The following is a 27,942-nucleotide window of genomic DNA, read 5'->3' on the forward strand; positions in this document are numbered from 1 at the left end:
TCAGAATGTTCTTTTAAACAGGATCCTTCTCCATCAGGTCGGCCCGCTCTACTCCCCGGGCACAGGAGAGTGAGCCTCTCGGCGCGTTGGCGAACTCCCTAACGTCTCGTCTACTCAACCTCCGCGCTTCAGATGAGGAAGCTGGAGTTTTGCTCATGTGGGATTAAGGAGACGAGGGACCAAACCAGCAGACTCTGCTCCTAATCCCATCACGGGCCCCTCTGCCACGCCTCCGCCTGAGTGCACCAACACTGCGGTCCTTCTCTGACAGGAGGCTCCACCCAAAGGCCTTCGCTCTGCAGGGCCATGCTGGGAATAGAGGCCCCCAAGTGCCACCAAGTATTCGCGGAGAAACTACCGCCTTCAAAAGCTCTGGGGCAGCTTCTCAACATAGGGATGCAGGTGGGCAACTAACCATCCAGCCACAGAAAAAAAAATTCTGTATGTACAACTGGGAGAGGGAGGGAGGGAGGAGCAGAGACAAACCCCACGTCCCGTCTCTCAAGGCCTTGGGGGAGCTGTTTCCTCCCTGGATGTTTCCTGGCCTGCAGCTGAAATGCAGTTATGACACCCTCCTGGGCCCCTGCAGTATCCCCACACTTCAGCGAGTACAAACACCCCCAAGGATGGGGGTCTAAATGCAGACTCCCGGGGTCTGCCCACAGAGATTCCAGACCTGAAAGTCTTGGGGGCGCCCAGCAATCTGCATTTTCGGTGGGCAGGCCCTGTGGTTTCTGAGACAGTGCTCCCACCCGGCAGTGGGGGGCCGGAGGCCCATCCGCGGTCTGGGACACGAAGGGCTCCACACGAGGAGCCACTGAACTTGGGTAAGAAACAAAATCGCATCTTCATTTTCACGACCCTTTGGCTAAAATGGAGCATCTCCAGCAAGTACAAATGTCGGCCCCAAAGCGCAGGAGAGGCGGCAGCGCCTGGTGCAGCCGCGGCCGACGTCACGGGTACCCTGCGCGTCCTGCACCACGCCGCGGGTACAGAGTGGCCTCGTGATCTCCGTGGAAGCATGTCAGTTGGCCTGATTGGCTTTATGGGGCATCTGTCCCACAGCAGAGCTGGGCTCCTCCCTACGTCCAGAATTCCGGTTTTATCTTGCAGGTCTGAAATCTTGACTCTGAGACGGGGCTGTGGCACCATAATGGTTAGGAAGCCCTGATCTGAGCAGGGAGCACCAGCAGCACTGATGCACGTGGCCCGCATGTGGCCCGCACGTGGCCCAGGAAGTGGACTTCTCAACAAGGAGGGAAAATCCCCTGGATGCTGCACCTGGGTGCAGCATGCCCTCAGCTGCCCTTCCGGAAGGTGGCTGACGTCGTGTGCAGGGTAGGCCCCTATCCCCGTACAAACACAGGAGCACGGAGAGGCTGACTGAGGGAGGGAGGGAACACGCAGTGAGATCCCGCTTCCTCACATCGTGGTCATGACGCCTGGGGGAGGCGACCCACGGGGACAAGAAGATGCCATCCCGAAAGCCTCCCTGCTACTCAGAGAGTGATAACAGAGCTCACCTCCGATCAGGCTGAGGAGAGCAAGGGAGCTGCACGCCCCACGCAGCCTGTCGGAGCCCGTTGGGTCGGAGATGAGGGCCCAGAGAGGTTGAGGGGCTCACCCGAGGCCACACAGTAGGAAGTGCTGAAGCCAGGCCTCTCACCAGGTTCCAGGGCCCAAGTGGGCCAGTTCCCTCTCCAGTAAGCAGCTTTCTGTCTGGCAGATACACCGCAGGGCGTGCCCGTCCAGGCCCAGAGGGCTTCCCGAGGGCACGTGCCCCGGCTACCAAGGGAACCCGTCCCCAGGCCAGACCCAGCTGTCGGTCTCTTGACTGCTGCTGCCCGAGGGGCCGCACCTTCCCCGAGCCTGTGCGCGGGGGCCGCCGGGAGGAGCGGAGCCGAAAGCTTGGCTCAAGCCTAGAACCCTCGGGGCAGAAGCAAGCCGCCCCCACCGAGAGCTCTCACTGCACCACGCCAGCAGCAGCGTGGCCGTCTAGCTCCCGAGGCTAGGGGGACACCTTCTAGAGCTAGTGACCCGGAGTGCACGCAGACGTGTCCTCTAGCTGGAAGGGGGGAGATGAAGGAGTTCTGGGGGGTGGCAGCCGGTGCCAGCCAAGGCCCAGCGTGCCTGGTGCATACCCCGCTCTGCCACTTGCTAGCTACGTGATCTGGGGCAAGTGGCTGGACCTCTCTGTGCTTCACTTCCCCCTTCCGTGTTGGCACACAACAGGTGCTCAATAAATACCCAGAGTGGACACTGAGTATGCACCTTGGATGGGAACGCCCACCACAGAGGCCCTACGACCTTCAAAACACGCCCCCTCACCGTCCACACTGACAACTTGACAGGTTACTCATCAATTAGCAAGACTCAGACACACTGAGTCCCCAAGGGAGCCCGGCGGGGTCAAGACCTTCGCGGGAAAGCCCCGTCACTACCGTCTGGGGAGGAACTTGGAGCATGTGGCCTCTGTCTGAGCCTCAGAAGCCAGCCCTCCAGAGACTCCCGGTGACTCAGACACCAACTACTCAGTGACCTCGGTCACCTCTCCAAGCTAAACAAGGATGAAAGAGACAAAGTAAGAATTTGTGGCGCTCTTCCTTGGTTTTCCCCCTTCTCTAAAACTTTTAATTGTAAAATGATAAATTCACTGGGAATTGAGCAGAAACATATCGGAGGTCCCGTACGCCCTTCCCCTGCTCCTGTCCCTGCTGTGCTCGCATCTTGCACAATTGTAGAGTGATGTCATCGCAACAGCAAATGCAGGAGCTTGGTGCAAGCCACAGAGCATATTCAGATTCTAGCAGCTCTCTGTGCACACGCGTGTGCCTGCATAGGGGCCCGCGTGCGTGATTAGCTCTCTACTGAGAGAGTGTGCTCCTTGTTAATGCCGAGTAGTAGTCCCTGCTGATGAAGGGCATCTGAGCTGTTTGCAGGTTTGTGCTGTTAAAAACACAGCTGCTACAAATATGTGTGTCCATTCTGGGTAAGACAGGCCTGCATTTCTCTGGAATAAACGCTCCAAGAGTGTAGCTGCTGGCTGTGTGCTTAGTTTTAGAGGAAACTGTCAAACTGTCTTTTCGAGTGGCTGCACCATTTTGCATTCTCACCGGCAATGAGAGACCGGGATCTTTGCATCCGTGCCTGCCTTTGGTGTCATTCCGTGTGGTGGTGTCTGTGGTTTTGATGGGACGTCCCTGGCAGCCAGCGACGTTGAGCATAACCTCGTGTCCCCTACTTGCCACCTGCATCTCCTCTTTGGGGGAGCGTCTGTCCATGTCTTTTGCCCATTTTCTAATCAGGTTACTTGTTTTTTGACTGTTGGGTGTGGGGAGTTCTGTATATATTCCAGATCCCCATTTGTCAGATGTGTGGTCTGCAAATGTTTGCTCCCGCTCTGTATCCTCATAACGGAGTCTGTCGATAACCCAGAGCTTTTTATTCTGATCAAGTCTGATTGATCCTTTGGTGGGCCATGCTTTGAGTGTCAAATCTAAGGCTTCTCTTGGCCCTCAATCCTGAACATTTTCTATGATTCTTTTTTCTAAAGTTTTATAGTTCTTCATTTTACATTTAATCCCTGACCCACTCTGTGTTAATTTTTGGATAAGGTATGAGGTCAGCTAGAGGCTCACTTTCTGCCTCTGGACATCCAGCTGTTGAAAATGCTGTCCTCCCTCACTGGAAAGGCTTTGGGCCTTTATTAAGAACCAGTTGGGCATGTCTGTGTGGGTCTATTTCTGGGCCTTTGATTCTGTCCCATCGTCTGTGTGTCTGTCCCTCCAGCGACACCACATGCTGTCCTGCAGACCGTGGTTTGGGGGTGGTCAGTATCAGTCACGGTGATTCTTCCCAATTTAGTCTACTTTTTTCAAAATTGCTCTAGGATTCTAGGTTCTTCACCTTTCCATATAAAGGCTCTGTCTATAAACATCTTTGCTGAATTTTATTTTCTCCTTTTTAAAAACAAGCATCTGAAATGATGTGCATTCATGTGGGCACTTCTGCAAGTCCCTGGGCAGGGTGCCTCCAAAGCTTCCCAAACCCGTGGGCAGATGTAAACTTGATTTCCTTGGCCACCAATGTTTACCATTTAGTAAGTGGCCTCCTGGGTGGTGCTCCTTCGGACTCACGTCCCCTCCCTCCTCAAGCTGGCCCCGTCCCCCAGCACAATCACAAAACCTGAAAGGGTCTCCCCCAGCGCTGCTGGCTGGTCCTAAGGGGGCACACCCAAGGGGCAAGAGGGGTGGACAGGAAGAGGTATCAGGATCTGAGCAGACATCCAGAGGCAGGGAGTCCAGGGACAGTACGGGGCCCTGGTGCCATCAGGGACCCAGCTCCTCTCTTTCCATCCCATCATCCTTAGTGAGTAGCTTTTGTTCTCATGCCACCGGAAGGCTGCTACTTCTCTGAACACCGCATCTGCCTTCCGGCCAGGAAGAAGGGGGAAGGACAAAAGGCAAACGGTGCTTGCAGGCTGAGTCTGTCCCTGGAAGCCTCACCAGTACACTCAACTGTCATGGCATCAACACACGGTGCCCTGCGACCAGCCCTACCTGCAAGGGGTCCACAGAAGTAATTGTAACCAAACCCATACCATTCCAGACAAGTCAGGGTTAAAATGAGAAGGGGAAGGGATGGCGGGAGCCGTGGAAGGCCTACAAGATGGCTGGACATGGGGCCGTCCGTGGTTTAGACACTAGCCGCTCTCGGGAAGGGACTCGGCTCCATCTGCCAGGATTCACATGCTTCACGCGTTATGCTTGTGCTCTTTAAGGATTTTATAACATCTTTTCCATGAAAATAATATATGCATATAATAGATACACTGGAAACTACAACACGGCATAAGCGTAATCTCAGCAGCCAGGAGTAAACACAGTGGCCACGTCCACTATGCTTCCTCCCACTGTCTGCGGATGCAGCAGGAGGACGCAACGCAAGCTTGGAGGTCTCGAGGACAGCAATCCGGGTCTCTACTGGGGCCTCGTCATTCAGGGATCCCATGACCTCGCCCCTCTGGGGCTCCACTTCCTCATCTGCAGAATGGGCACAAGGTGCTTGGAAGGTCAAGCAGTGCGGGTAAAGCTCTCCAAACCCGGCAGCGTTGGGCTGATGTCGGCGGCGCCCGTGCAGTCGAGGGCAGGACCTGCGTCTCAGGCCAGTGGGGAGCTGGGCGCAAGCTTTTCTGTTTGGGAGGTTCGATTTTTCAAGTTGGGAGGGTCATGTCAATGTCCTCAGATCCTTATGAGAAACCCGCACAGGCTGCAGACACACAAATCCCTCCCACCAAAGCAGGACAGAGTCCCTTCTCGCTGGCGGGCTGGCGCACCCCCACTCAGATCATGGACACACCAGCCGGCCGGAAGCCTGGAACCCGCAGAGAGGGGCCTGTGTCCTGCCCAGGGAAGCGGTGAGCTACAGGCTCCCAGCTCAGCCACTGCCCCGCGCCACGCTGTTCTCCCCGGTTATGGATGGGGCAGGAGTGGCCAGCCCGGAGCAGCGGAGTGGGGAGCTGGGACTGGCCCGGGCCACTGGGGGGGCATTTCCTTTGCATCACCTCAGATACTCGGGGGCAGCGGGGCCCACAGCGCAGGCTTCCAAGGCCTGTCCGGCACGAGGCCAGCACCAAGGCTGGCGTCCCAGCCCAACAGCGCTTTCGGCCCCGCGGAGCTGTTCTCACGCCGGGGGGCTCCCCAAGGCTGGCGTCCCAGCCCAACAGCGCTTTCGGCCCCGCGGAGCTGTTCTCACGCCGGGGGGCTCCCCGCATCCTCCACAGGAGCTGGACACTTCACGCGGCGGACCACACGGGGGGGCTTTCCAAAGCAAGAGCTCCTGCCCACGTATCCCAGCGCCCCCTTCCCTACACACCCGCACCCGACAGGCGGCAGGCCAGCGACACGGGCAGACGCTAACAGCCGAGGGTAACAGTGATGTGCTGGACGCCGGAACGCCCCACCAGAGGGACCGACCGCTTGCTGACTGTCCCGCTTTACAAAGAAAACATGGCCTCAAAAGGAGAACGAGCCCAAGGTGCCTGCAACATGAGCACACCATCCACTCTGAGCCTCGGTTTACCTATCCGCGAAGCCAGCAGGTGGGACCAGAACCTCGATGCTCCCCTGCAGTCTCTCTCAGTTCTCAGACCCGTCCTGGGCCCCTCAGACACGTGCTCTCAATCTTGGCCGCACCTGGCCACGTCGTCCCGGGCTTGGCCCCTGCAAGAGCTTGTCTTTCGTGGCTCACCTGGGCCCCTCATGAATAATGCATGCAGGACGAGCCCTCATGAATAATGCATGCAGAGCGAGCTCGGCCAGAAAGGCTGACCTGTGCAGTTCCCTTTCCTGGTTGGGAGGCCTCAGGGGTCTGCCCTGCTCAAAATCCCCCCCACTCCCCGCTTCAATCCCTGGTGGCCGTTTCTTTCCCTCCCTCCGATGGAGAAGCTCTGCCTCTTCTGGAGAAGCTACTTTCCAAAGAGCGGATTTCAAAGGCCACACTCTGGGGGCTCCCCGGCTGGCTCAGTGCGAGGAGCGTGTGACTCTTGATCTCGGGGTCGTGGGCCAGGCATAGAGATAACGTAAAACTATGTAAATAAATCGACTTTAGAGGCCACACCCTGGTCCCCCTGGTCCTTAACTGAGACCCACAGCTCACGCACGGGGACCTATTGTCGGTGCTGGCGCAGAGGCTGAAGCAAAGGGATGATGGCTTGAAGAGAACCCAGGGCCCAAAGGCAGGAGCCTGGCGAGGCCTCGCTGAGGGCACATGAAGCCGCCCACTTTGTGACGTGGCCCGTGGCTCTTCACGCAGGCCCTGAGAGTCGCCTGCATCATAACCAGGTGGGGACACCCAGTGACAACCCCGAGCCAGCCCGTCCCAAACCAGTGGATGGGAACCCGAGGGGCTGGGGGAGATACCAGTTCAGCCCAAGTGGGAACCCGGGGGGGGTTCTCCGAGTGTGGCCACAGCGCTCCAACCTCTGCCTCTGTGGTCACGTGGCCTCCACCGCCTCTGTCCGTGCCAAGTCCTCCCCACCTCCCCCCCGTAAGGATCCTGTGATGATACCGGCCTGGATAATCCTGAAGATCTCCCCATCTCGAGATCCTTACCATCATAACACCTGCAAAGTTCTGCCACAGAGGTCACTTGGCCACGGGTTCTAGGGATTAGGGCGAGGCCATTTTCAGCTTGCCACCGTCACCTTGTCTTAAACCGGGAAAGTCATAAATCTGCCCTCACACGTGCCCACCGTGGGCAATGGAGGCGGGGACCAAGCCGAGCTCAGGCACCGTTGCATCGGGAGCTGGGGGCACCGGGTGCCCACTCTTGTGGCGGGCACTGCCACCCATGCCCCAGCCTCTCGGGACCGGGAAGAGCCTCAGGGCAGAGAGGAAAGCCCCCGTGGAGGCCAGAGATGGTGGCTGACGTTTCAGGAAGAGGGGCTCCTGGTCAGCCCCGACGTGGAGACACGAGACACACTCCTCTCTCCGGCTGCATCTGCCGTCTGGATCGGTCGTTAAGGGGAAATCTGACCTTTCAAAGGAAAGGAATTCAGTGGGAGGTGGCAAACAAAGAAGGTAAGGAAGGTGACACTGAGGGAAAGTTCTGGGACCCTGGCAGCATGAGGCCACACACCCACTCCCTGGAGAAAGTACACAGGGTTCTTCCCTGGGAGGCAACCCGTCTCGCGCCCTCGACGCCCTGAGGGAGGGCGTTCCCGCGGGAGGCCCGTCTGCCAAGGGCTGCACATCCGTCCTGCGGGGAGCGCGGAGCGGGGGCAGGACGGCGCGTAAATCCTCCGCAATGCACTGACTTCAGAGGCATGGGGCGCGCGGGGGGACTGGAGGCCGGCCCGCGGCGCTGGCGCCCCTCCACGCTGTCTCCCTCCGCGGAGCCTCGCCGGCCAAGAAGGAAACGTTTTGTGCCGGCCCGGATACTGCCAGATGCGGCCAGGCAGCGGATTCTGGGTTTAAATCCTCGATTACTCAGAGGTGACTGACCTGGGAGGTGACTTCCGCACAGACTCCCTGAAACCAGCCCACTGGGCCTGAGCCCAAACTCCGCCTGCCTGAAACGTGGCCTGGTCCGCGCACGCTGGGTCAGGGGCCATGTCGTCCATCCACCAGCACACAAGCTGGCGTGAGGACCTGCCTCCGGTGCGTGCCCTGGGCCTGGCGTCTGGGATCCGGTGACTTCCTTCCTTCTAAGCAAACGTGCACCGGCCACCACCACGTGGCCCACGTCCTGGCCCCGTGTTCCCCGCTGCAAGGCGGACAGCGCTCACCCATCATGGAGACCCCAGCTGGGGCTTTGGGATCTTTCACAGTGTGGCACTTCAGGCCCTGGGTACTTTGTCCATCTGGAGGGACGCAAGTCGGCCTGAGGTCACACGTGATTCTGAAAGCACCCCCGGGCCCCCAGGGATGCCGCGTGTGTTACGGACGGCCAGCTCCTGTGAATACCTGCGGGTGTTCTCTCCGGGAGAGCTGCTGGGGGCGTGTGCGCTGCTCGTGAGGAGGGCAGCCACCAACAGCACGCGTGGGGCCGCCGGGCCACAGCCCTGTGCTTGTGCCGGGTGGCAGTGACCTGCGGAGAGCCTCTGGTCGCCACACGGAGAGCCGCATGGCCTACGCCAGCGACTCTTCCAGAGGCTGTGAGGCCGGGCAGGAAGGGCCACGATCTCGTGGGGAGCAGGCGCTACGTCGGGGGCAGGCCCGGGGGATGCGACGCTGAGGGAGGGAGGCCAGCCACGGAGCACAAACACGGTGTGGTCACGGGAAAAGCCCAGAACAAGCAAACCCAGGGACAGAAGTGGGCGCGGGTCTGCCCGGCCGGGGAGGGGGGCTGCGCGGGGGCACGGGCCTGTCCTAAGTGAGAGTGTCCTAAAGTCACGGCAGTGAGAGCTGACAGCTCTGCAGACACACTGAAGACCACGGCATTGTATGCTTGCAGGGAGTGGACCGTGTACCCCGCAGACCCGTTGGGGACTTTCGGGTGGCATCTGGGAGGCAGATGACCTCACGACAGGACCACCAGGCTGCCGGCCGCCTCAGAGCTTCCTGGCCAGGTGGCCTTGGTGAGTGTCTTAACAGCCCTGAGGCCCAATCTCTGTGACCATAAAAGGCGGTTAGGACACCTCTCCGTGCTGCTGGGCTTTGGGGGCTCCTTCCTGTGCGGACGGAAACCACCACAACATGAAGGAGACACAGTAAACCCCGTTCCTCAGGAGCAAGCCTGGCGATTCCCAGACCCAGGAGCAAGGGTGCGGGACTCGGTGACCCCTGAGTGCTCCCGAGGGCTGGTCCAGCCCCTCGCCCCACACGGTGAGAGCACATGTGCTGCACGAGAAAGGGGGCCAGCCCCCCACCCCCATCCACGATGGCACCCAGCAGGGCATAGTGGGGACCTGGGCGCTGGAGCCCCAAACTCTCTCAGGGAGCACCAGCAAGGAGCCCCACCGCGAGGCGGTCCTCAAGGGAAGAGCCCGGGCCACTTGGAGCACAGAGCACAGGGGAAGGGCACCCACCGGAGGGGTGGGGCGGGGGAGCCCACCCACACTGCCCACCCCAGCGCCCACAGTGACGGCACCTTCCACGCCTGAAGACCCTGTGTGCTCGGGGCTGCAGCATCATGGAGTTGGGAGGGGAGAGCTGCGGAAAACAGGGCGGCAGGCCGGCGGAGAGCCAGTCCTGCTCCCGGAGCGCCTCAGGACCCTTGCACGTACGGGCACCATCTCAAGAAACACCAAAACCACAACAAGGTGCATTCACCTGGAGCCCGGCTTGTCTTCCCTTTTGGGGTCACAGCCACGAGGTGCATGCCATGGGACAAAGGCCAAGGGGACGGGGTCCCAGCGGACGACGTGGAAACACACACACACACACAGTCGCGGCAGCTCACACGTTAGGAGCGTCCAACTCGGCATCTCGTTCTGACCGCTCAGCTTAGGCAGAGCTCCAGGTCTGGGAGGACTCGCTCCGTGGAGTCCGATTCTGGGAAGACAGTTGTGACCATCAATAGGGGGCATTTCTGAATCCAGACGCCTGACCGCCAGGAGGGACAGACTGACGGAAGCCGCACGGTGGCTAGGGAGGCCCGCGTTCTCACACCATCCGCACGGGGGTGGGGAATCCTGCCGGTGTTCTCAACAACCCAAACCCGCCTCCACCCCCCTCCCATCACGGCGCAGGACACGGGAGGCAGGAATCGCCGACAGAGGGTAGCAGCTCGCCTAGATCTTATGTCACCTGACTTGGCTCAAAGCACACTGACCCCCGGGTGGACTGGAACTTTGAAACCTCAGCCACTTCCCTTCCCATTTGACACTCGGGTCCCTCCGGGCTGCCATCCTTCCCGACCCCGAAGACCCAGCCCAGGAGAACCCCTAGCAAACCCCGCACCGCGGCTCTGGGCCGAGTCTGCATGTGCTGGAGGAACCGTCCCGGGGAGTTTCAGGAAGTGGATGTGGGAACTGAGATTGTCACTCTTGTTCACCACCCGACTTGATAATGGGAAGCAGACACATCAGGGAGCACAGGGAGAGGCCTGCTGGGGACCCCACTCCCACGGCGCTGGCGTGAGGAGACCACGGCTCACAAACGCCGTAGGAACAGCTTGTTGTTGCCGGCGCATGCCTGGGATCGGCTGCGTGCAGCCGCGAGCTGCCAGGCCAGTCCTGGTCCTGGTTGGTCGGGGGACCCGGCCCTGCCTGCTCGCTTACTCAGAAAAGCCATAACGAGATGCACATTTAGCGAAGAGTGCAGCTATGTCGGATTTGTTCACAGCACACGCGAAGCGGGTGCCTTGCAGATAAGGCCGTCCCCGGGGACGGCGCGCAGAAGGGAAAGCACGCAGACAACCCAGGGAAAGCGTTAATGAAGGGGGCGCCCCTGATGGTGACAGATCAAAGGCTGTGGATGGGTCTCCGTGCCTGGCACACGGGTCTGCCTTTGAGCTCACATTTGGTCCAGACGTGGAATTTTCTACGGGAAAGCAGAATGCTCCGCTTGGCCTTACAGATGTCCCCAGATGGCATCTGCTCCCACGATCTGGCTGCGAGTCTGAATGCGTTAATAGTAATAAAAACACAGCATGCCCTGGTAGCATCACGTCCACACCCCTCACTCCTCGGGGAGGCACTCAGTTTCCGCCCTCCCGGGCAGCCGGCGCAGCCGCAGGGAGCCTGCACTTACCCCGAGGCAGCGGTGGCGGGTCTGCCGCGTGTCCTGGCAGCCGGTGTGTGTCCCGGCAGCTATCTGCGTGCCCTCGGCCCGCGCCGCACCAGGTGCCTGCAGCCACCACGGGGCGGCCGTCCCCGCCTCTCCTCGGGCTGCTCTGCTCTCAGCTGGGGAGTTTCAAGCCTCGGGCAGCCTGGGACTCCCTCTCCCCTTTCACGCACTTAACCCTGCCGTTGCCTGGTTAGGAGGCATCCGAAGAAAATCAGTCTCGCGCACTCGGGGATGCAGACTGGCTGCGCTCGGGGGCAGAGGACAGGCTCCTGGTCTCCAGCAGGCTCTCCTCACGCTTTCTCCTCCATAAACGGGAGCATGTGGGGAAGGCGCCGGAAGATGCTCCTCTGTGAGGCTCTGTCGGCTTTCTTAACCCTCTGGGCTGCTTCCTCAGGTGGCGGAGGGGCGCACCTGCTGGCTGGGGGTTCAGGAGACCTCCACCCTGGGGCTTACCAGCACACAGGTTTTGGGGGGTGCCCTTTGTTGGGCTCCTTCCTGGGGCATCCTCAGGAGAGTTTAGTGGCTCAGACTCACCCCCAAGCTCAGGGAGGGGGGTGAGCACTGGGGGGAGAAGCGAGACGGATGAATTCCCGCCCCTCTGAATTCTCTGTGGACACTCAGTCACGGTCCTTTGTGAGCCCCCGAGTCCACGTCTGCGGCAGGTAAGTAGCACCCACTGACCAATAAACTTGGGGGAAGCTATTTACGTGCCCGGTGGAGGCAAGGGTCACCAAACATGAAAGCCCGTCTCTGCTCTGAGCCCACACATCCCGCGGCTCCAGACTTGCCCATTCTGTCTGCTTACCAAGGCATCCTTGGCTCTCACCAGCTACCAGGGAAACTGAGTCATGAGAGCTTAACATGGCCATAATGTATCGCTTCCTTAAGTAGGCATGAGCTCCTACCGTGCGCCAGACGGGGATTCACCGTGGATGTGAAGAGATGGCAGGAGGGACCCCTCTCGGGGGACAGCAGCCCTGCAGAGGACCCCCGGCCCCCGAGAGGCCCCCGGCACACTCGCACAAACATGCTCACACATGACACGCGTGACATGCACGCTCACACATATGCTCACATCGTAATCCTGTCCAGCCACGGGGACCAAGCGAGGCTGCCACCCAACCCTCCAAAGCATCCCTGGGGTCTCCGGGGTCCTTCCTGACTACAATGCCACCAGGAAGGACCCTCAGTAGCCACTGGATCGGGAGACTGAAAAGATACATCCCCAATCTTCGTTCTGGTTTCTGATTCCCGAACTTAGCTGACACCCCAGAGTTGCAGCCCGTGGCCCCCACATGGAGGAATGGGGTGGGGCCGCTCAGCATCCACACCACGTGGCCCGGTGGGAGCAGTGTGTAGGGGTTGGACCCTGACTTGACCACTTCCTGGCTGGGCCGGTTAAAGCAAATTGCTTAGTGTCTCTGAGCTCGGCAAAGTTCGGATACTGAGAGCACCGCTCCGGCGGGGGTAAGGTTCAGGATTAAATGACTACTAGCAGGTGCAACGTTCTTGGAGGCGCTGTCACTGGGGACCCAGACAGACTCCATCACCAGCGCCTGATCCCGCGGCCGGGGGCTCGCGCACGCACATGGGTGTGGCTACAGCCAGCTTGCTGCTGAGCGTCTTTGGCCTTGAAAATGCCGTTCACATCCGTAGCTGTCACCCCACAGCATCGCCTCCTCTCCAGAGGAGATCCAAGATCCAGAAAACATGTCTCAAAGATGCTAACTAATCGGAAGCTCAATGCCCCCAAATGGGGGGCAGTAAACTAGTACAGGTCATGAGATGGGTTCGCCAGGGGCTCCTGGGGTGCTCAAGGCCCGCCACCTTTGCAGGGTTTTTTCCAAACACAGTTAGGTGCAAGTGATTCTGTCTGAAACAGGCAGGAGGAGACCCAGGAACAGGGCCAGCGCGTCGGGACAGAGGTGAGACCTTCCAGCGCGTCCTCCCCTGAGGTCTGAGGCGTTGCGAAATGAACAGGAATACCCCGAAACTAAGACACCCCACCAGGTCCATATGCGTGTAGTCTCCTACAATGAGCGTGGACGCCTTTACAAACAGGAAACAGGCATCTAAAAGTAAGAAAGCCAATCCTGACTTCTGGCTCCTTTTCAGCCCTCAGGTCGTCCTTTCTGTTTCCACTCTTCTCTCCTGGTCCAGCCACCAGCCACCTCCCACCTCCCAGAGCCGGCCCCTGCCTGTGCGTGTGCCTGGAGCCACCAGCCCGCGGCAAACCTGGCGGTGCCGGCACTACTGTGCCCATCTTCCAGGTGGGAACCGCGAGGCTCAGAGGGCTAAGTGACTTGCCCAAGTCACCCAGCTGGGACTTGAACCCATCTTACCCCCGAGCCCGGAGCCATCCTGAGAGGTGAGAAATCCCACCCTGTGGGGCCTGCGGGAAAGAAGCCCCTTCTAGGCCTTGTCTGGATGTTGCCCTTCGGTGCAAGGGCCCCACGGTCCCCATCGCAGCTGCCTGAGCATCCCCATCAGCGGCAGCTGGCGGGCAAATACAGCACGCGCATCAACGGGCACGATGGGCACACAGCCCAGGCAGGAACCGCCTCAAAGGGGTTGGGGACGGAGTCCCAACAGGCGGCTCCTTCAGGGGCAGGGCCGGGCCAGGAGGAGGAACCAGGCCGAGTTTGGGAGTAGGAGGTCAGGGCTACATGTCGCCGGGTGGTCCCCCCACCCCATTGTTTAATAACACACGTGTTGCAGGGAAGGGACCTGGCGGGCGTGGCCGAGCTCTGGGTGAAGGAGATCACCCTCCGAGCGGTGGGTGGGCCTCCCCCCCTCTGCTGAAGGACACTGAGAGGAGAGCAGTTTCCTCAAGGAAGAAGAAATGCGCCTCCGGACTGCGGGTCAGCCCTGGCTGTGCCCTGCTGACCCCGTGGGAGCCCAAGCCTTGAAGTCCGTGTCTCAGGCGCCTAACACGTCCTGCGGGCTCTGGCCACAGGCCTGAGGAACCTCGCGAGTCGACCGCACCCGCACTGCGTGCCTGCTGTGGGCTGGTTCACATCACCGGTTGACCACGGGCTTTGTGGCCGTCTCTACCTCAAAAGCCCCACTGGGCGTCCTGCCCTGCACAGCCCCGTGACAGATTTTCCTGTAGCAAATGCGATTACGCGTAAACCATTTCAGGCCCGGCCACCGTTTCCAGAACAACAATCTCCCAAGACCGTGGATTTGTTGGGTTCTACATTTTAACCAACAGCTCTAGTGTGCAAACAAGGCCTGAGAACGCTTTATTAGCAGAAACCTGGCAGATCACAAACAGTGGTTTCACCTCTGGCTGCACATCAGCAGCCCGGGCGGGGCTCGGACCCGCGGGGGCCTGGTGGGCTCCGGACGCCCCAGCCAGTCTCGGGGCTGTGGCAGGACCGCGGGCTTCAAGCTCCCAGCTGCTCCAACACTCGGCCGAGGACGAGCGCAGCTACTTTACCTACAAAACTTTGATTCAGGCCTTTCAGACAAGGCATTTTCTTTTGTGGGGCAGACACAGGGCATGCCTCCTGCAGATGGCGTGGCCCGACTCTCGGGAGGAGTCGAGAAGCAAGCACTGGCCTCCCGAGGGGTGAACTTGCTGGACTGGTTGCCGTCAAGTGAAGGTGGCGGGCGGCCTGTCTAACTGCGCTCCTCAGGGCGCTGCAGGCTGGAGTGGACACTCCAGAACCAGGTGAAGGTGAAGCTCGGAGCAGGTAACTGATGCGGCTCAGCGTGCAGTTACTCCAGGAGCTTAAGAAGTGTCTTAGGGAGGAAAGAATGGATGATTCTGTCTGTCCCTGGTCCAAAACTGTGGGGCATCCCCTCATCTGTATTCTGTGCAGGTGGGTGCTTGTTACAGTAATCTATTGCCGGGTAACAAATCACCCCAAAGTTTCCTGGCTTAAAACAGCAAATGTCACTTACTATCTCTCACCCTTTCTGTTGGCTGTGCAGTTTTCACCTGGGCTCTGCCCTGCGGTCTCATCTGAAGGCCAGACTGGGGTTCCTCGCCGGCTGGCAAGCTGGTTGGGTTCAGCTGGGGCCTCAGCTTGTCCCCACATGCCTACTTGAGGGTCCTCAGAGCATGGCGGCTGGCTTCCCCAACAGACCGAGTGGGGAGGAGCTGCAGGGCTTCTATAATCTTACATCAAGGAGAAGCCCCATGCTGTCGCTTCCACCATATGACAGTGCGCGTGCAGGCCCGGCCCAGTGTGCAAGGGGCATGCACAGGGCATGAACACCACGAGGGCATGAACACCATCACTGACGCCACCTTGGAGGCTGGCCCCACAGTCTGTCCTGATTCCCCAAATGGTCCACATCCCTCCCATTTCTTATTTTTAGCACTGTTTGCCATCACGAATCAGAAAGATATTTTCAAACACAGAAGGTGTCTCCCTGATCTCTAACAGCCCTCTGTGGTGAGCTTCTGTCTCCCCTCATGCCTTTCCTTACGAGACACGGGCAGAACCGCCCTCAGAGCTCCCCCCACAAATCTCGCTCCGTCACTCAGCCCATTAGTGCAGGTTTATTTTCCATATTGCTGCAGGTAACAGCACTGCTCAACTGTATAAGTGGGACCCAGACCCCCTTTCTCGGAAAGGACTTGACGGGGCATCCTTGCTTGGGCCCTCTTGTGCAGCTGTGGGCTCACGTCGGCTGGGGCTGCAGTCTCGTCTGAAGGTGTGGCTGGGGCAGCAGGATTCCTTCCAAGGTGGCTCCATCAGTGAGCTGGCAGGTTGGTGCTCTTGGCCACAGAACTCAGCGTCTCTCCAAGTGGCCTCTCCATGGGGCTTCCTGAGTGTCCCAGCGATGACAGACATCCTTCAGAGTGAGCGACCCAAGAGACCAAGATGAAGCTGCAGCACCTTTTAGAGCTCAGCCTCAGAAGTCAACTCCACCAGCTCTGCCATATTCCACTGGCCACTTGAACTGGACCTGATGCAAGGTGGGAAGATGACAAAACCAAGATGCATGGGTCAATGGGGTCATCTGAGAGGTTGACCACCACAGTGCTGTCCTAAAGAGAGGTCCATGAAAGAGGGTCAGAGAAAAGCAATGAAAAGGTCAAGGGACGCAGACTAATCAATCTGAAAATGACCAAGTTAGACCAGGATGGTGACCAGTGTGAAATCATCAAAGGTCAGCTGATGGTGAGTACACAGGAAGAGCCAAAGTCAAAATCTATGGGCCGTCTTAGCCCTAGCACCCCCTACCCAGGGCCGTGACTGTCACACCACTTCCTTATCAGCGAAGAGATGATGATGGTGTCTGAGCTCTCTTCTACACTCATTTATCTGAAGACCAAAGGAGTAACAGAAAGAACAGTAAAGTGCCAAAAAGTTATGCTGTTATCATTAACTTATTTATTGTAATTAGAAATGATAAGGCCTTTTAAAAAAAATTTACAGCTTGGGGCGCCTGGGTGGCTCAGTAGGTTGGGCATCTGACTCTTGATATGAGCTCAGGTCTTGATCTCAGGGTCATGAGTTCAGGCCCCGTGTTGGGCTCCACACTGGGCGTGGAGCCCACTTAAAAAAAAAAAAAAAAAAAAAACCACAGTTTTATCTGTGATATAATTCACATACTGTACATTTCACTGGATTTTAGTCTACCATCACCACCACAGAATACAAGGCCCTTTTGACCCTTGAGAGGGTATTTGCAGACCACAAAAAGAAATACCAGTCAATGAGGCAGAAATTAACTAGGGGGCTCCTTAACCCAGGAAGCATGAGGAACCAGGAAGTTCAGGTTGAGAAAGGACATCAGTGGGAAGAGATGTCCGGGCACATGAGGGCTGAACCACCTGTGCAGGAAGATGGGGAGAATCAGCCAGCAACCTCGAGGTTGGAGCGAATGAAGGCTGACGGCCTGGCCTGAGGGGCCTTGATGCCCAGTGAGAACCCCCTTCCTGAACCCCAAGCACCCTTGCTTCATTGCCCAGCATGCCCTCCCATGTTCTCTTGCTCCTAGAGCAGAGGGCACCTTTTCTTTCAAGGCAAGTGGTTTAGTGGTGAGAACCCCTGTGGCCGGTGGCATAATTCTGCCCCTGGCCTCCTGCAGAGACTGCCCAGCCCCTGCAGCTCAGCCCCTGGGGCCTCCTCAGCCCTGCAGGATGCGACAAAGCCTTGGTCAGCCATGAGTTTGGGGATTTAATGCTGCCCCTCTATCTGGCCCTCCCGGGAGACTTTCCTTCTGTGCTTGTGGCTCTAGCCAGGCTGTTCCACAGCTGAATCCAGGAACAAAGAAAGGGCCGGGGCTCTAAAGGTTAGAGCACCAGCAGTCAGATGAGCAAATGGTGGCCGCACATTCGCAGGGGCAGGCTTGGCCCTGGGGTCGGGCAAGTGCCTTGACAAAGGAAATGGGCCACAGTGGGCATGGTTTTCCTTCTGACTAACCACGTCCAGGTAGAGGAAGATAGGGCGCCTCTCCGGCAGCACAGGGAGAAAGGGCACGTGAACCCTGGATTGCTGGGTGTTCAGATAGGACTTGCTTCTCCCTGCCTCTTTCCCTGCTCCACGGCAAGTCCAAGAAGGCCCTGCTGGCCCAGGAGCGAGGGCACGGGATGAGGCTGTCTTGTGGAGTGAAGAGTTGGGGGCTCCTCATAACTCCAGAAGGCAGGAAGTCCCAGCCACCCCAGAGTCTGGAGTGCACTCTCCTCTGCGGCGTAGCCCTGGAGCCAAATCCCAGCGCGTTCACTAAAACACTCACTCCTCTCACCTCCACGCACTTCAGGCTGGAGAATTCCTGCCATCCCCCTCTGCCCCTGGACCCTCAGTCGGGAGTCTAGAAGGCTGCAGCAGATGCCCAAGCCAGGGTTCACGGAATCATTTTGGACACAGAGAGGGCTTTTCAGCTTTTTGCTCTTATAAAGAACACAGCAAACGCCAGCAACTCTTTCAGAAATCTGTTCAGAGCGCCTCAGTGACAAATTCTGTTCTGACTTTTGCCATCAGCCCAGATTCCCTGGTGGGCCCCTGGCAGCGCCATCCACCCAATGACAGGCCCAGGGAGGATGGTTCCTAAGGGCCACGGAATCCTGGCAGGGATCAAGTGAGGAGTTCTGTGCATCGAAGAACTGAAAATGGGGACCACTCGATGAGGGAGGAGGCTGACAACTCGCTGGCCTGGGAAACTCAGCAGCAGATAAAAGTACATAAAGGCAGGTGAGCGAGCGCGTGTGTCGGCGTGGACACGTACACATGCACACGCACGCACATGGCTGTGCAAGGGTCCTGAGCACCCGCAGCATTCACATCTTGGTTTCTGAATACCATCTTCCACTAAAAGTGAGCAGGACTCCCTGCAGAGATGGAAGATTCCAGTCTGGCAGGGAAGCATCAGGTGCTTCTGGAAGACTCCGACACACCAGGCGGCCAGGAAGCCAACCAGGAGCCCAGGGGCTGTCAACACGCTTGGGAGCCAGCTTGATGGCTCACGGAGAGTGACACATCACACTCTGTTAAAAAAAAAAAGAACTAGTTCCTGAGTTCAAACGCAGATAAATGAATGAAAAAGTGGAAGTTCGAGGAAGCATGAAATGTTTACACAGTTTTAAAGTACTTTTCTAGAGAGTCCTTTTTTATAATGAAAAAGAAAAGAATAACTTGCAGCAGAGGGGACCTGGGAAACACCACATTAAATAGTCAATATTCCCATGACCAGTAAAGGGACGAAGCGCAGTTCTGCCCCCTCCCCTGATGGGCCAGCGAAGAGATACAGCCTCAGTCCCTGCTGTTCCTGCCCCATGGGAGTCTCATCTCCAGGAGACGCCGGACACCCTACAACACAGACGAGCACCGAGGCCAAGAGGAGACAAGGAACTTGCACGCACTGAAGGAGGTAGAGTGGGCAAGCCACGCTGAGGCAGAGCACAGACGGACAGACAGACCCTCTCTGCTCTCTGGCCGAACGGGGATGGGGTTCACATGGACTATCAGGATGTTGCTTCCCACTCTGCTAGCACACTGAGCCTTGCGGGAGAAGGGCTGAGTGTGCAGGAGCCGAGCCCACACACCAAGGTGCTGGGCAGTGCAGGTCACGGCCCGTCGGCCCCCGACGCCACACCCCTGCCCGGCGGGTAGCTGCTGTCCGCGGGCACTCCCCTGCTTTTGTGTGGCCCTGCTGCGTCGTCCACGTCATGTCCACACGTCTTCCTCCATCTCCTGGACCAGTGTTAGCCCTGCGTGTGGGGCTGACCCATCCACATCCTCAGCTCTGCCAGGCTGTCCCCCAGCCTCTCCTGATCCAAGCTGAACCCCCCACCATCCACCACATGCTCTGCTTCCTGGGGCCTCGGCCCAGAGGAGGGCCCAGGCTGTAGGATGGCCAGGCCGTCCCAGAGGGGTGGTCAGTGAGGAGGTGCCCAGGGCATGGGCTTGAGCAAGGCCCCGAGGGACAGGCATGTCTCTTGTACCCTGAGCATCCACAGAAAGCCCATCCAGTGCCCACTCCTCCAGTGGCCACTGCATGCAGACATCAGGGTGGGAGACCCCTTAGGCCAGGGCATCCCTTCTCCCATCTGCCCCCCCCCAACTCCTGGCCAAGGCAAAGAACGGATGCCATGCAGATGGGAAGCCAACCGTGCTCTGAGAGACACCTGGCCTTACTGGAGAAGTGAGGGCCTTCGGGATTTTCTTCCTCCCCCCACTGCTCCCCACACCCTCCCTCTTCCCTCCTTCCTCACTCCAACTCCTGTCCCCACAGGTCCTGGGTCCTGCCTCCCCCCACTAGATGCCAGTAGCACCCCCTTCCCCAGTTGTAACAACCAAAAAGATCTTCAGATGTTGGCCCATGTCCCACGGGGGGTCAGAATCACCCCTGGCTGAGAACCACAGGGTCCTCTATGACCCACCTTTGTACCCTGTTAAGCTGCAAGGCTCTGGCGAAATGATGCCCCGGCCTCGCCGCTGAGCGGGAGGAGAGAGGGCTGAGGCAGGGCGGGGAGCACTTGGGCAGTCCCCTGGGCCTCTGGGGGCCTGGTCCTGGCTCGAGAGAGAAGCACGAGAGGAAAGCGAATTTTACTCTCGAGATCCATCTGCAAGGTTTGTGACAAACTGCAAAGGGAGCAAACACAGGCTTTCCCTGTCATCAGCAGCCATGGGCCCGAAGTCCACTACACCCACGGCACTGAGATCATTCTTGAAAACCCACCAATCACAGACGCAGCAAAGGGCTGGAGGAGGCCAGCAAGGATGGAGCTGCTTCGCTGTGATAAGCCGGGTCTGGCTCAGGGGGATTCCTGGAGCTGCCCCAGGCCCGCCGGCCAGCATGAAGTCCTCACTGAGGCATGCCTCGGCCTGGGGCAGGCGCAGAGAGCCTGGGATCCGTGGAGAGGCCTGACCCACACCCACTCGGCCTGGCGGCCGGTCAGGGCCCCTCCGTGGTTACACCCGGAGGTCCTTGCTAGGGAACAGGGCCAGCAGCCAGGGGTGAGGGCTGGACCCGCAGCTCACCTCCTCCAGACAGCCTGGATGGCCCGAGCAGGGCCGGGCAGGACACGGTCAGACAGAGTGACCTGAAGGGGTGTTTAAACCGTATCATGTGGGCCAGCAAGAGCTGGGCAGGGGTCTCGAGAGGGTCCATTTCTTGTGACAGGCAGGGCCCGGAGGGAAGCAGGGGCCTGCCCGGGACGGAGGCCGGTGTCTGTCCCCCACAAGGAAGCATCCCCCAGCTCTGGGGGTTTCAGCTTAGCCTTATAAAAAGTACGGCTTATTTGGGAGGGTCAGGAACCAGAAGGGTCCCAGGCACAGTGCATAGGAAACGAGCTGAAAACCAGACCCACTGCCCACATTCTGGTCCCATGACTGGACCCCTTCCCGCTGTCACTCAGCCACTGGTTCTGAGACATGTGGGAGCTGGTGACGAGGTGAAGGGCAATTCCAGGTTTTGTGGGGCCTCTTCAAGAAAAGCAATACCCACATCACAGATCCCAGACCGGGCCCAGTGGTGAATGCGTATCACTCCTGTGCTGGGCACCACAGTGCCAGCTGGTGTCACCACTGTACCCCCGGGGGCATGGGCCCTGACGCTCAGAGCCTCCCGGGCTTGTGCTGCACCCAGGACAGCAAGCAGCGGCTTGATTCTATAAGGAGAGAGAGCAAGCCCACACACACATCCCCCAGGCCCAAACGCTGCCCCTCGGCCAGGCCCCAGACCCGCGGGCGCCACCGCAGTGCCAGCCTCAGTAGGGGAAGGGCGGGGTGTGCAGTGACGGCGGCCACGACTCAATGCACTTAGGACACCTCACGATGCCGACCTCATGGAAGTTTGCAGCCATGGGGGCATGACCACCATGGGAGCACGGCCATGGGAGCACGGCCATGGGAGGAGCACGGTCATGGGAGAAGCACGGTCATGGGAGGAGCACGGCCATGGGAGGAGCATGGTCATGGGAGAAGCACGGTCATGGGAGCATGGTCATGGTGGGAGCACGGTCATGGTGGGAGCATGGGAGCACGGTCATGGTGGGAGCACGACCAGGGAGCATGACCAACGGTCATGGGGTAGCCACCAAGGACACAGAGGAAGAAAGTTCCCTCCAGCTCCTGTCTTGTGCTGGGGCCTTTCTACCCTCTGCCTGGCACAGTCTGGAAAACGGAATCCAGACCAGTGACTTTAAACGGCTGTGCCTCGGGGACGTGGGGACAAGCCCTTCTGAAAGTGAGAATGTGGGGGGCCGGGGGGGGGGGTCTGAGCTCTGAGCCCACCCCGCCTGGCGTGAGCGGCAGCCTCAGAAGTTCCCAGCATCATCCACGTGGGGGAGAGTGGGAGAGGGAAACCGCTCTCAGGGAGACCGTGCCAGCAGTGTTCCCGCCGAGCCACACGCCCACCGGACACGCTGAGCCCAGAGCGCGCACAAACCACTCCACGCCACTGGGGGCGCGGAGACCCACCGGCGGGATCACGCTGGGAAGGCGCGGAGCGGGCAGGAGGCCGAGATGCTGAGATGCTGCCGGAGCTGCCTCCCCTCTCTGGGCACACGGAGCCGATGTGAATGCAAACCTGGCTCACAGGTCACAGCCGGGATTCGGGGAGACTACACAGGGCGAGCACCTCGCACCACTCACGGCTCTGAGGCTTGATAAACAGCAGCAGATGACAACTTCAGGGCAAAGGCCCACGCCCCACGCCGTCCCCAAGCAAGCGTGGGTTTCTGGCTTTGCTCTGATCTGTGCCTGACTGTGACCTGCACCCCATGCTTCAACTGCTGGGTCTGGAGCTCAGGAGAAGCCCATTTATCTCTGGGCAGAAGAGACAGACTGGGGTCACCGGAGGTCCACGAGGGGGTCACGGGGGAGGAGCACAATGGAGCGTCTCCAGCAGCTTGGGGTTGGACTTGAATTCAAGGTCAAGCACGTCTCTTAAATCAGGAGGTGTGGATAGTCCCCAAGACCAGTGCCAGCGAGGGCAGAGGGTGGGAGCAGAACCCAGGGCCTCCAACGGGACCGCTGTTGGGATGGGGTGTGGGAAAGAGGAAAGATGCACCCTGGCCTCTGCCTTCTCCAGCCTCTCGTGCCAAGTCAAGCAGGAAGCCGAGCCCCGGGGGAGACCACCCGGGAGCCGACGGTGAGCACCGCCCACTCTGTCCAAAGGGCAAGTGCACCATGAGCGCCCCTTTGACCTCAGACCCCCATTCTCCAGGGCCGCCTGTAAGGAAGAGGCTGCTCCTTACACAGGGCTTGTCGCCCTCCGTCTTCCTGCTGGGCTGAGGCACGAGACCGGGACAGGGCTCTTGCCATCATGGAGGCAAGCTTGGCCTTCTACAGATGTGTCATTTTCCTCATTGGGGAACACTGGCCTCAGTTGGCACTGGTGGCCAAGTCGTGAGCACCCACAGGGGCATGGCCGTTGGACTCTGATGGCCTCAGATCAAACCCATCATCTGTCTGACGATGTGTGTGCCAGATTCCGGGAAGGCCTGGCTCAATCCCAGGGGCCAGAGCGGGAAGCCTGTCACGGCCCCAGCCCTGCTGCCCTCACCCCGCTGCCGGCTGCCGCCCGCCCCTGCCCACACCGGACGCACGGCTTCCATGCATTCCTGTTTCCACCGCCCGCAGCCACTAAGCGCCCAGAGCTCACCCCCATCCATCTCCCCAGGGCCTGTCTGTGCACGGGGCCCAGGGCGGCGGGGGGGGGGGGGGGGGGGGGCAGGTGGGCCGGCCTTACAGGGGCGCACGGTGGCTCCTTCATGGGAACGGCAGGAGACAGTCAATGGGCAACGAGGCAGAACCTCTCTTCTGCTTCGGTGGGTGACGTCAGGGAGCATCCCCAGGTGAGTGAGACGGGGAGACGCAGCAGGCTGGCTGAGCGCAAGCGGGAGGAAGGATGAGACCACCGCAGCATTAAGTGTCCGCCGGGGAGTGCGGGGCCTCCCAGCTGACGTGCAACCCGCCGGCCAGTGACTTCTCCCCAGCCCACCAGGGGCAGCTGCGGGTGCAGGCCAGCAAAAGGGCAGGTTTTCCAAGCTTGGGGTTTGGCCAAGGTGAGTGACAGACGAAGTGGCTGCAGGCAGGAGGGCACACAGGCAGGGCTGGGCCTGGAGTCCGGGCTGGGCAGGTGGTCCTGACGTGGGGGCACGGGTCCCCCCCGCGCCGGGATTTGAGGGAGTGGCCATGGTACAGGGGACAGGCCAGGCCCAGGGCAAACGGCGCTCCACCCCACCGACGCGGGGCAGGCCTCCCCCCAAAACAGTGCCTCCGGAATGGGATTTAGAAGTTGGTATTTCACATACTGTAAGCCTACGCTGATGACGGCTTGTTAACATTTCATTTTCAGAGCTTGCTGCTGGTCTGTAGAGATGCAGTATTTCGTGCGTCGACTTTGATCCCCCAAACATGCTGAGCTCTCTTAACAGTTCCGATAATTCATCTTTGGAAATTATTTGGAATGTTCTAGAACACAGTCACGTCATCGTGATGGGTCTCTCCCCTCCCACTACCCATCACCAGGTGCTCCCGAGTCCCAGTGACGTGTGCAGCACGCCATCAGCAGACCAGTGTTGGTGGAAGCCCCTGACCAAGCTGCGGAGGTTCCCTTGTGTTTCTAGAATGCTAACCGTCCTTGTCGTCTCCTTTTTTAACATTCTGAATCGGTGATGTTTATCAAGAGCTGCTTCTGCTGAGACGCTCCTATTTTCTCTTAAGCGCCGAGTTACACTGGGCGATATTCTAAGGTTAAACCCGGCTGCGCTCATGAGCTCAACACCCCTCAGGGTCCCCACCCCAGCGAGGGGTCCGCAGGGCCCTCCTCCCGTGCGCTGCAAGGCAGCAAAAACACGGCATAGCCGCTCGGTTGCCCGTGCTGGATCACGGCCGCCCCAGGAGCGACGGGGCCCCAACCGCTGTCCTGCCTCGGCCAGACTGCCGGCGGGGACGCCTGCCCTCCCGTGAGCGCCTGAACACTGCCTGTGTGCGCTCATTTCAGCCCGCTTCCCCGCTGTCTGCCCTCCACGCAGAGCCCTCCACCGTCCCCCTACTTCCTTGCCTCCTTCTGCACTGACCGGGGGCTCTTCTGAATCCTAACTCCCCCCTCCAACCCCGCGCCCCGCCATTTGTTGGACGCTATACACGGGCCTGGATAAGGAACCGCAGCTCGCTAGACCCAAATCCAAACGTAGCAGTCTCCTGCGTTCCTTCTGAATCCTCCTCCGTGATACGCTAGTTCTGTTTCTTTTTAAGCCCTACAGACGTTATTTTCTTCAATACAGTCAGTTTCTCAGACTACTACTGTATTTGCACTTTCCCTGCACCTCAGGATCTCCCGTCTAGGATCACTCTCCCTTTGCCAAAAGGACAGTCTGTAAAACTCCTTTCAGTGTGGGTCTGCTGGTGGCAAACTTTTGTCTTTTGTTTTATTTAAAAAGCAACCTTTTAGGGGCGCCTGGGTGGCTCAGTCGTTAAATGTCTGCCTTCAGCTCAGCTCATGATCCCAGGGTCCTGGGATCGAGCCCCACATCCTGCTCCCTGCTCAGCGGGGAGTCTGCTTCTCCCTCTTTCTCTGCCCCTACTCCCTACTCATGCTCTCTCTAATAAATGAATAAAATCTTAAAAAAAAAAAACCTTTTAAATTGAAGAGTGACAGAGAAAAGCATGCAGTGATGTGCCCATGATGCCAGGCTCCCCAGGTCACTACGGTCTCTCCCCCCCGGGGGGCTTCTAACACCGGTGGCTGTCCTCCTTCATTACCTCCTAGGAGTTTCGTGGGGTTTCCCATGCGTGCTGTCTCAGATTTCAGGACACGTTGTGGATGAGGGTTCACGATTGCTCCCCTGTGCGTATCTAGCTGACCCAGAACCACCGTGGACCACAGCGCCCTTCCTCTCTGTGCTGCGCCGCGTCGTTCATCGCTCGACGAGAAACCCTGCACGAGTGGGTCTGCCTGTAGGCACCTCATCCCGCCCCGATGCCCTGCGTCCACACTGTCCTCCAAAGTTGTTCAAAGTCTTCAAGACGGTCTCTGCTATTCCTGGCCCTTTGCACTTTCAAATACATTCCAGACCAAGCTTGTCAACTTCCACAAAAACTCCCTGCTTGGATTTCAGCTGGAATTGCACCGAATCCACCATTTAGGTAAGAACGGATACCTTGAAGCTTCCAATCCACAAACGTGCCAGACACCGCCAGGTTTTCTTCAGTACTTTACAGCTGTCTGTCTCAGGTATCTTTTGTCAATTTCTACATAATTTCAGTGTCTGAAAGGCTATAATATATAAGGTAAGGGATCATTATTGACTTTTCCTGGTAATTAGAAATAGAATCAAGTCTTGTACGTTGAGCATGTGGCCAGCAACCTTGCTAACTTTACTCACGACTTTTGATAGCTTGCTTACGGATTTCTCTGGATTTTCTTCATATATAACCGTATCTCTGCAAATGATGACAGTTTTATTTCTGGATTTTCAAGACTTACATCTTTAAATCTCCTTTTCTGGCCAGGCTCTGTGGTGCAGGGACAACTGACGTGGTGAGCAGCCAGTCTTGTTTCAACCTCACCTCGGGGACAGAGCGGCCGATACCTCCTAATGAAGCAGGATATTTGCCATAGAGTTCTCAGTTGATTAAATGAAGGAAGTTCCTTTCTACCCCTAGTTTGCTAAAAGCTCTCTTAATCATGAATGGGTGTTGAACTGTACAAATGATTTTTCTGTTTATCAAGATCATATGGTTTGTCTCTTCATTAATGTGGTGAATTATACTGATTGATTTTTTAAATATACAAACCTGCATTCCTGAACCCAACCCAATTTGCTCATAATCTAATGGGACTCAATATTATGAAATCCAGCTTGTTCATCCTTTGTTTAGGACTGTTTGGGATTTTCAAAAGAAACACCGCCCTGTAACCATCCTTCTTTCTCTCCCTCTCTCCTTCCTTTCCTGCCTTTTCTTTGCAACGTCCTTGTCAGGTTCGGGCGTCAAGGTTATGCTGCCTCATAAAACAAGACGGGACATGAGCCTTTTTCGTTGTTGTTGTTCTTCTGTGGAAGAGTTTCTAACAGACTGTGTTCTTTCTGAAACATATCTAAACACTTAACAGTGAAGTCATCTGTGCCTGGAATTTTCCTTGTGACAACCGTTTAGGTTACAGGTGAGACTTCATAAAGATGGGAGCTACTAAGAGTCGCATCAGCAAGATGGGGGCACAGGGCTTTCTGGTGCTCGTCCCCTCCTGGAAAAATCAGTTTGAACAACTCTCCCCGCAGGAGAATGCTTTTGCAAGAGCTCCAGAGTGCGGGTGGGGATTACCGCACCCCAGTGGTGCACAGCTAAGAAAAGACAGTTTTGCACCGAGATAGACACGCTCCGCAGGGGCGGGGGTGGGGGGCCAGGTACGCGCCTGAATGCCCCAGAGACTCCGGCGCTGGCCCGCAGTGAACCCGGGGTCCAGACCCGACCCTGCAGACCCGGGCACCAGGCCGCCTACCCGAGGACTCCAGCAGCAAGCCCACTGGAACACGGCCAGCCAGCTCACCCAGGTTCCCAGACGGGCTGTGAAAGGCTTCCCTGCCAGAGCCCATCCAGGCAGACCGGAATGGGTGCCTACTTCTTCAAATGTCCAGACGCCAACACAAGACCACAAGGACCAAAGAAAATCACGGAAACATGACACCTCAAAAGGAAACCAAGAGAACGACAATGACCCTAAAGAAAGGGAGGGTCATGAAGTGTCTGGAGAGAATGCAGAATAACCTTTCCAAAGAAATTCAGTAAACAAGAAAACACACACAATTAAACAAAATCAGGGAAACAATGCATGGACAGAAGAAAGAAGTTCAGCAAAGAAATAGAAAGTATTTTTCTAAAACCAGAAACCCTGACCTTGAAGAAAACAATGAGATGAATGGAGAGCTTCAGTGAAGACGGGTCCGGCAGGAGAGGCAGCGGCAGGCCAGGAGACCTGCCCCTGGACTCACCCAGCAAGGGGAGCAAACTGCAAAGGGGAGGAGAACCCAACGGGAGCTCCGGGAGAACTTCCAGAGAAGCCATGTGCGCGTGACTGGAGTCCCAGGAGGAGAGAGGCGGAGGGGTGCTGAGAGCTGAGTTCAAGAAATACAAGTTCACAAAGCTCCAACACCCCCCAGATTCCAACCCCAAACTAGCTCCTCTGGGACACTTATAATGAAACTCTCCAAAATCGCAGGGAAGAAAAGGTTTGAAAGCGGCCACAGAATAACTGGGAACCACCAGGGAACCCACAGGCTCCCAGCAGAGTTCTCCACAGA

General features: G+C 58.1%; 1 protein-coding gene across 1 annotated transcript in view; it reads right to left on the reverse strand.

Moving 5' to 3' along the window:
• Positions 1 to 15,724: 15,724 nt before the first annotated feature.
• The window catches only part of BANP (BTG3 associated nuclear protein), a 132,669-nt gene continuing 120,451 nt past the window's right edge, over positions 15,725 to 27,942 (reverse strand). The window contains exon 13 of the mRNA XM_078062987.1: positions 15,725 to 16,154. Within this exon, the coding sequence (XP_077919113.1) occupies positions 16,101 to 16,154 (54 nt within the window). The 3' untranslated portion in view covers positions 15,725 to 16,100. The remainder of the gene's footprint in view (positions 16,155 to 27,942) is intronic.

This window comes from Halichoerus grypus, chromosome 15 (assembly GCF_964656455.1).
Source record: "Halichoerus grypus chromosome 15, mHalGry1.hap1.1, whole genome shotgun sequence".
In the NCBI taxonomy this organism is placed as follows: domain Eukaryota; kingdom Metazoa; phylum Chordata; class Mammalia; order Carnivora; family Phocidae; genus Halichoerus; species Halichoerus grypus.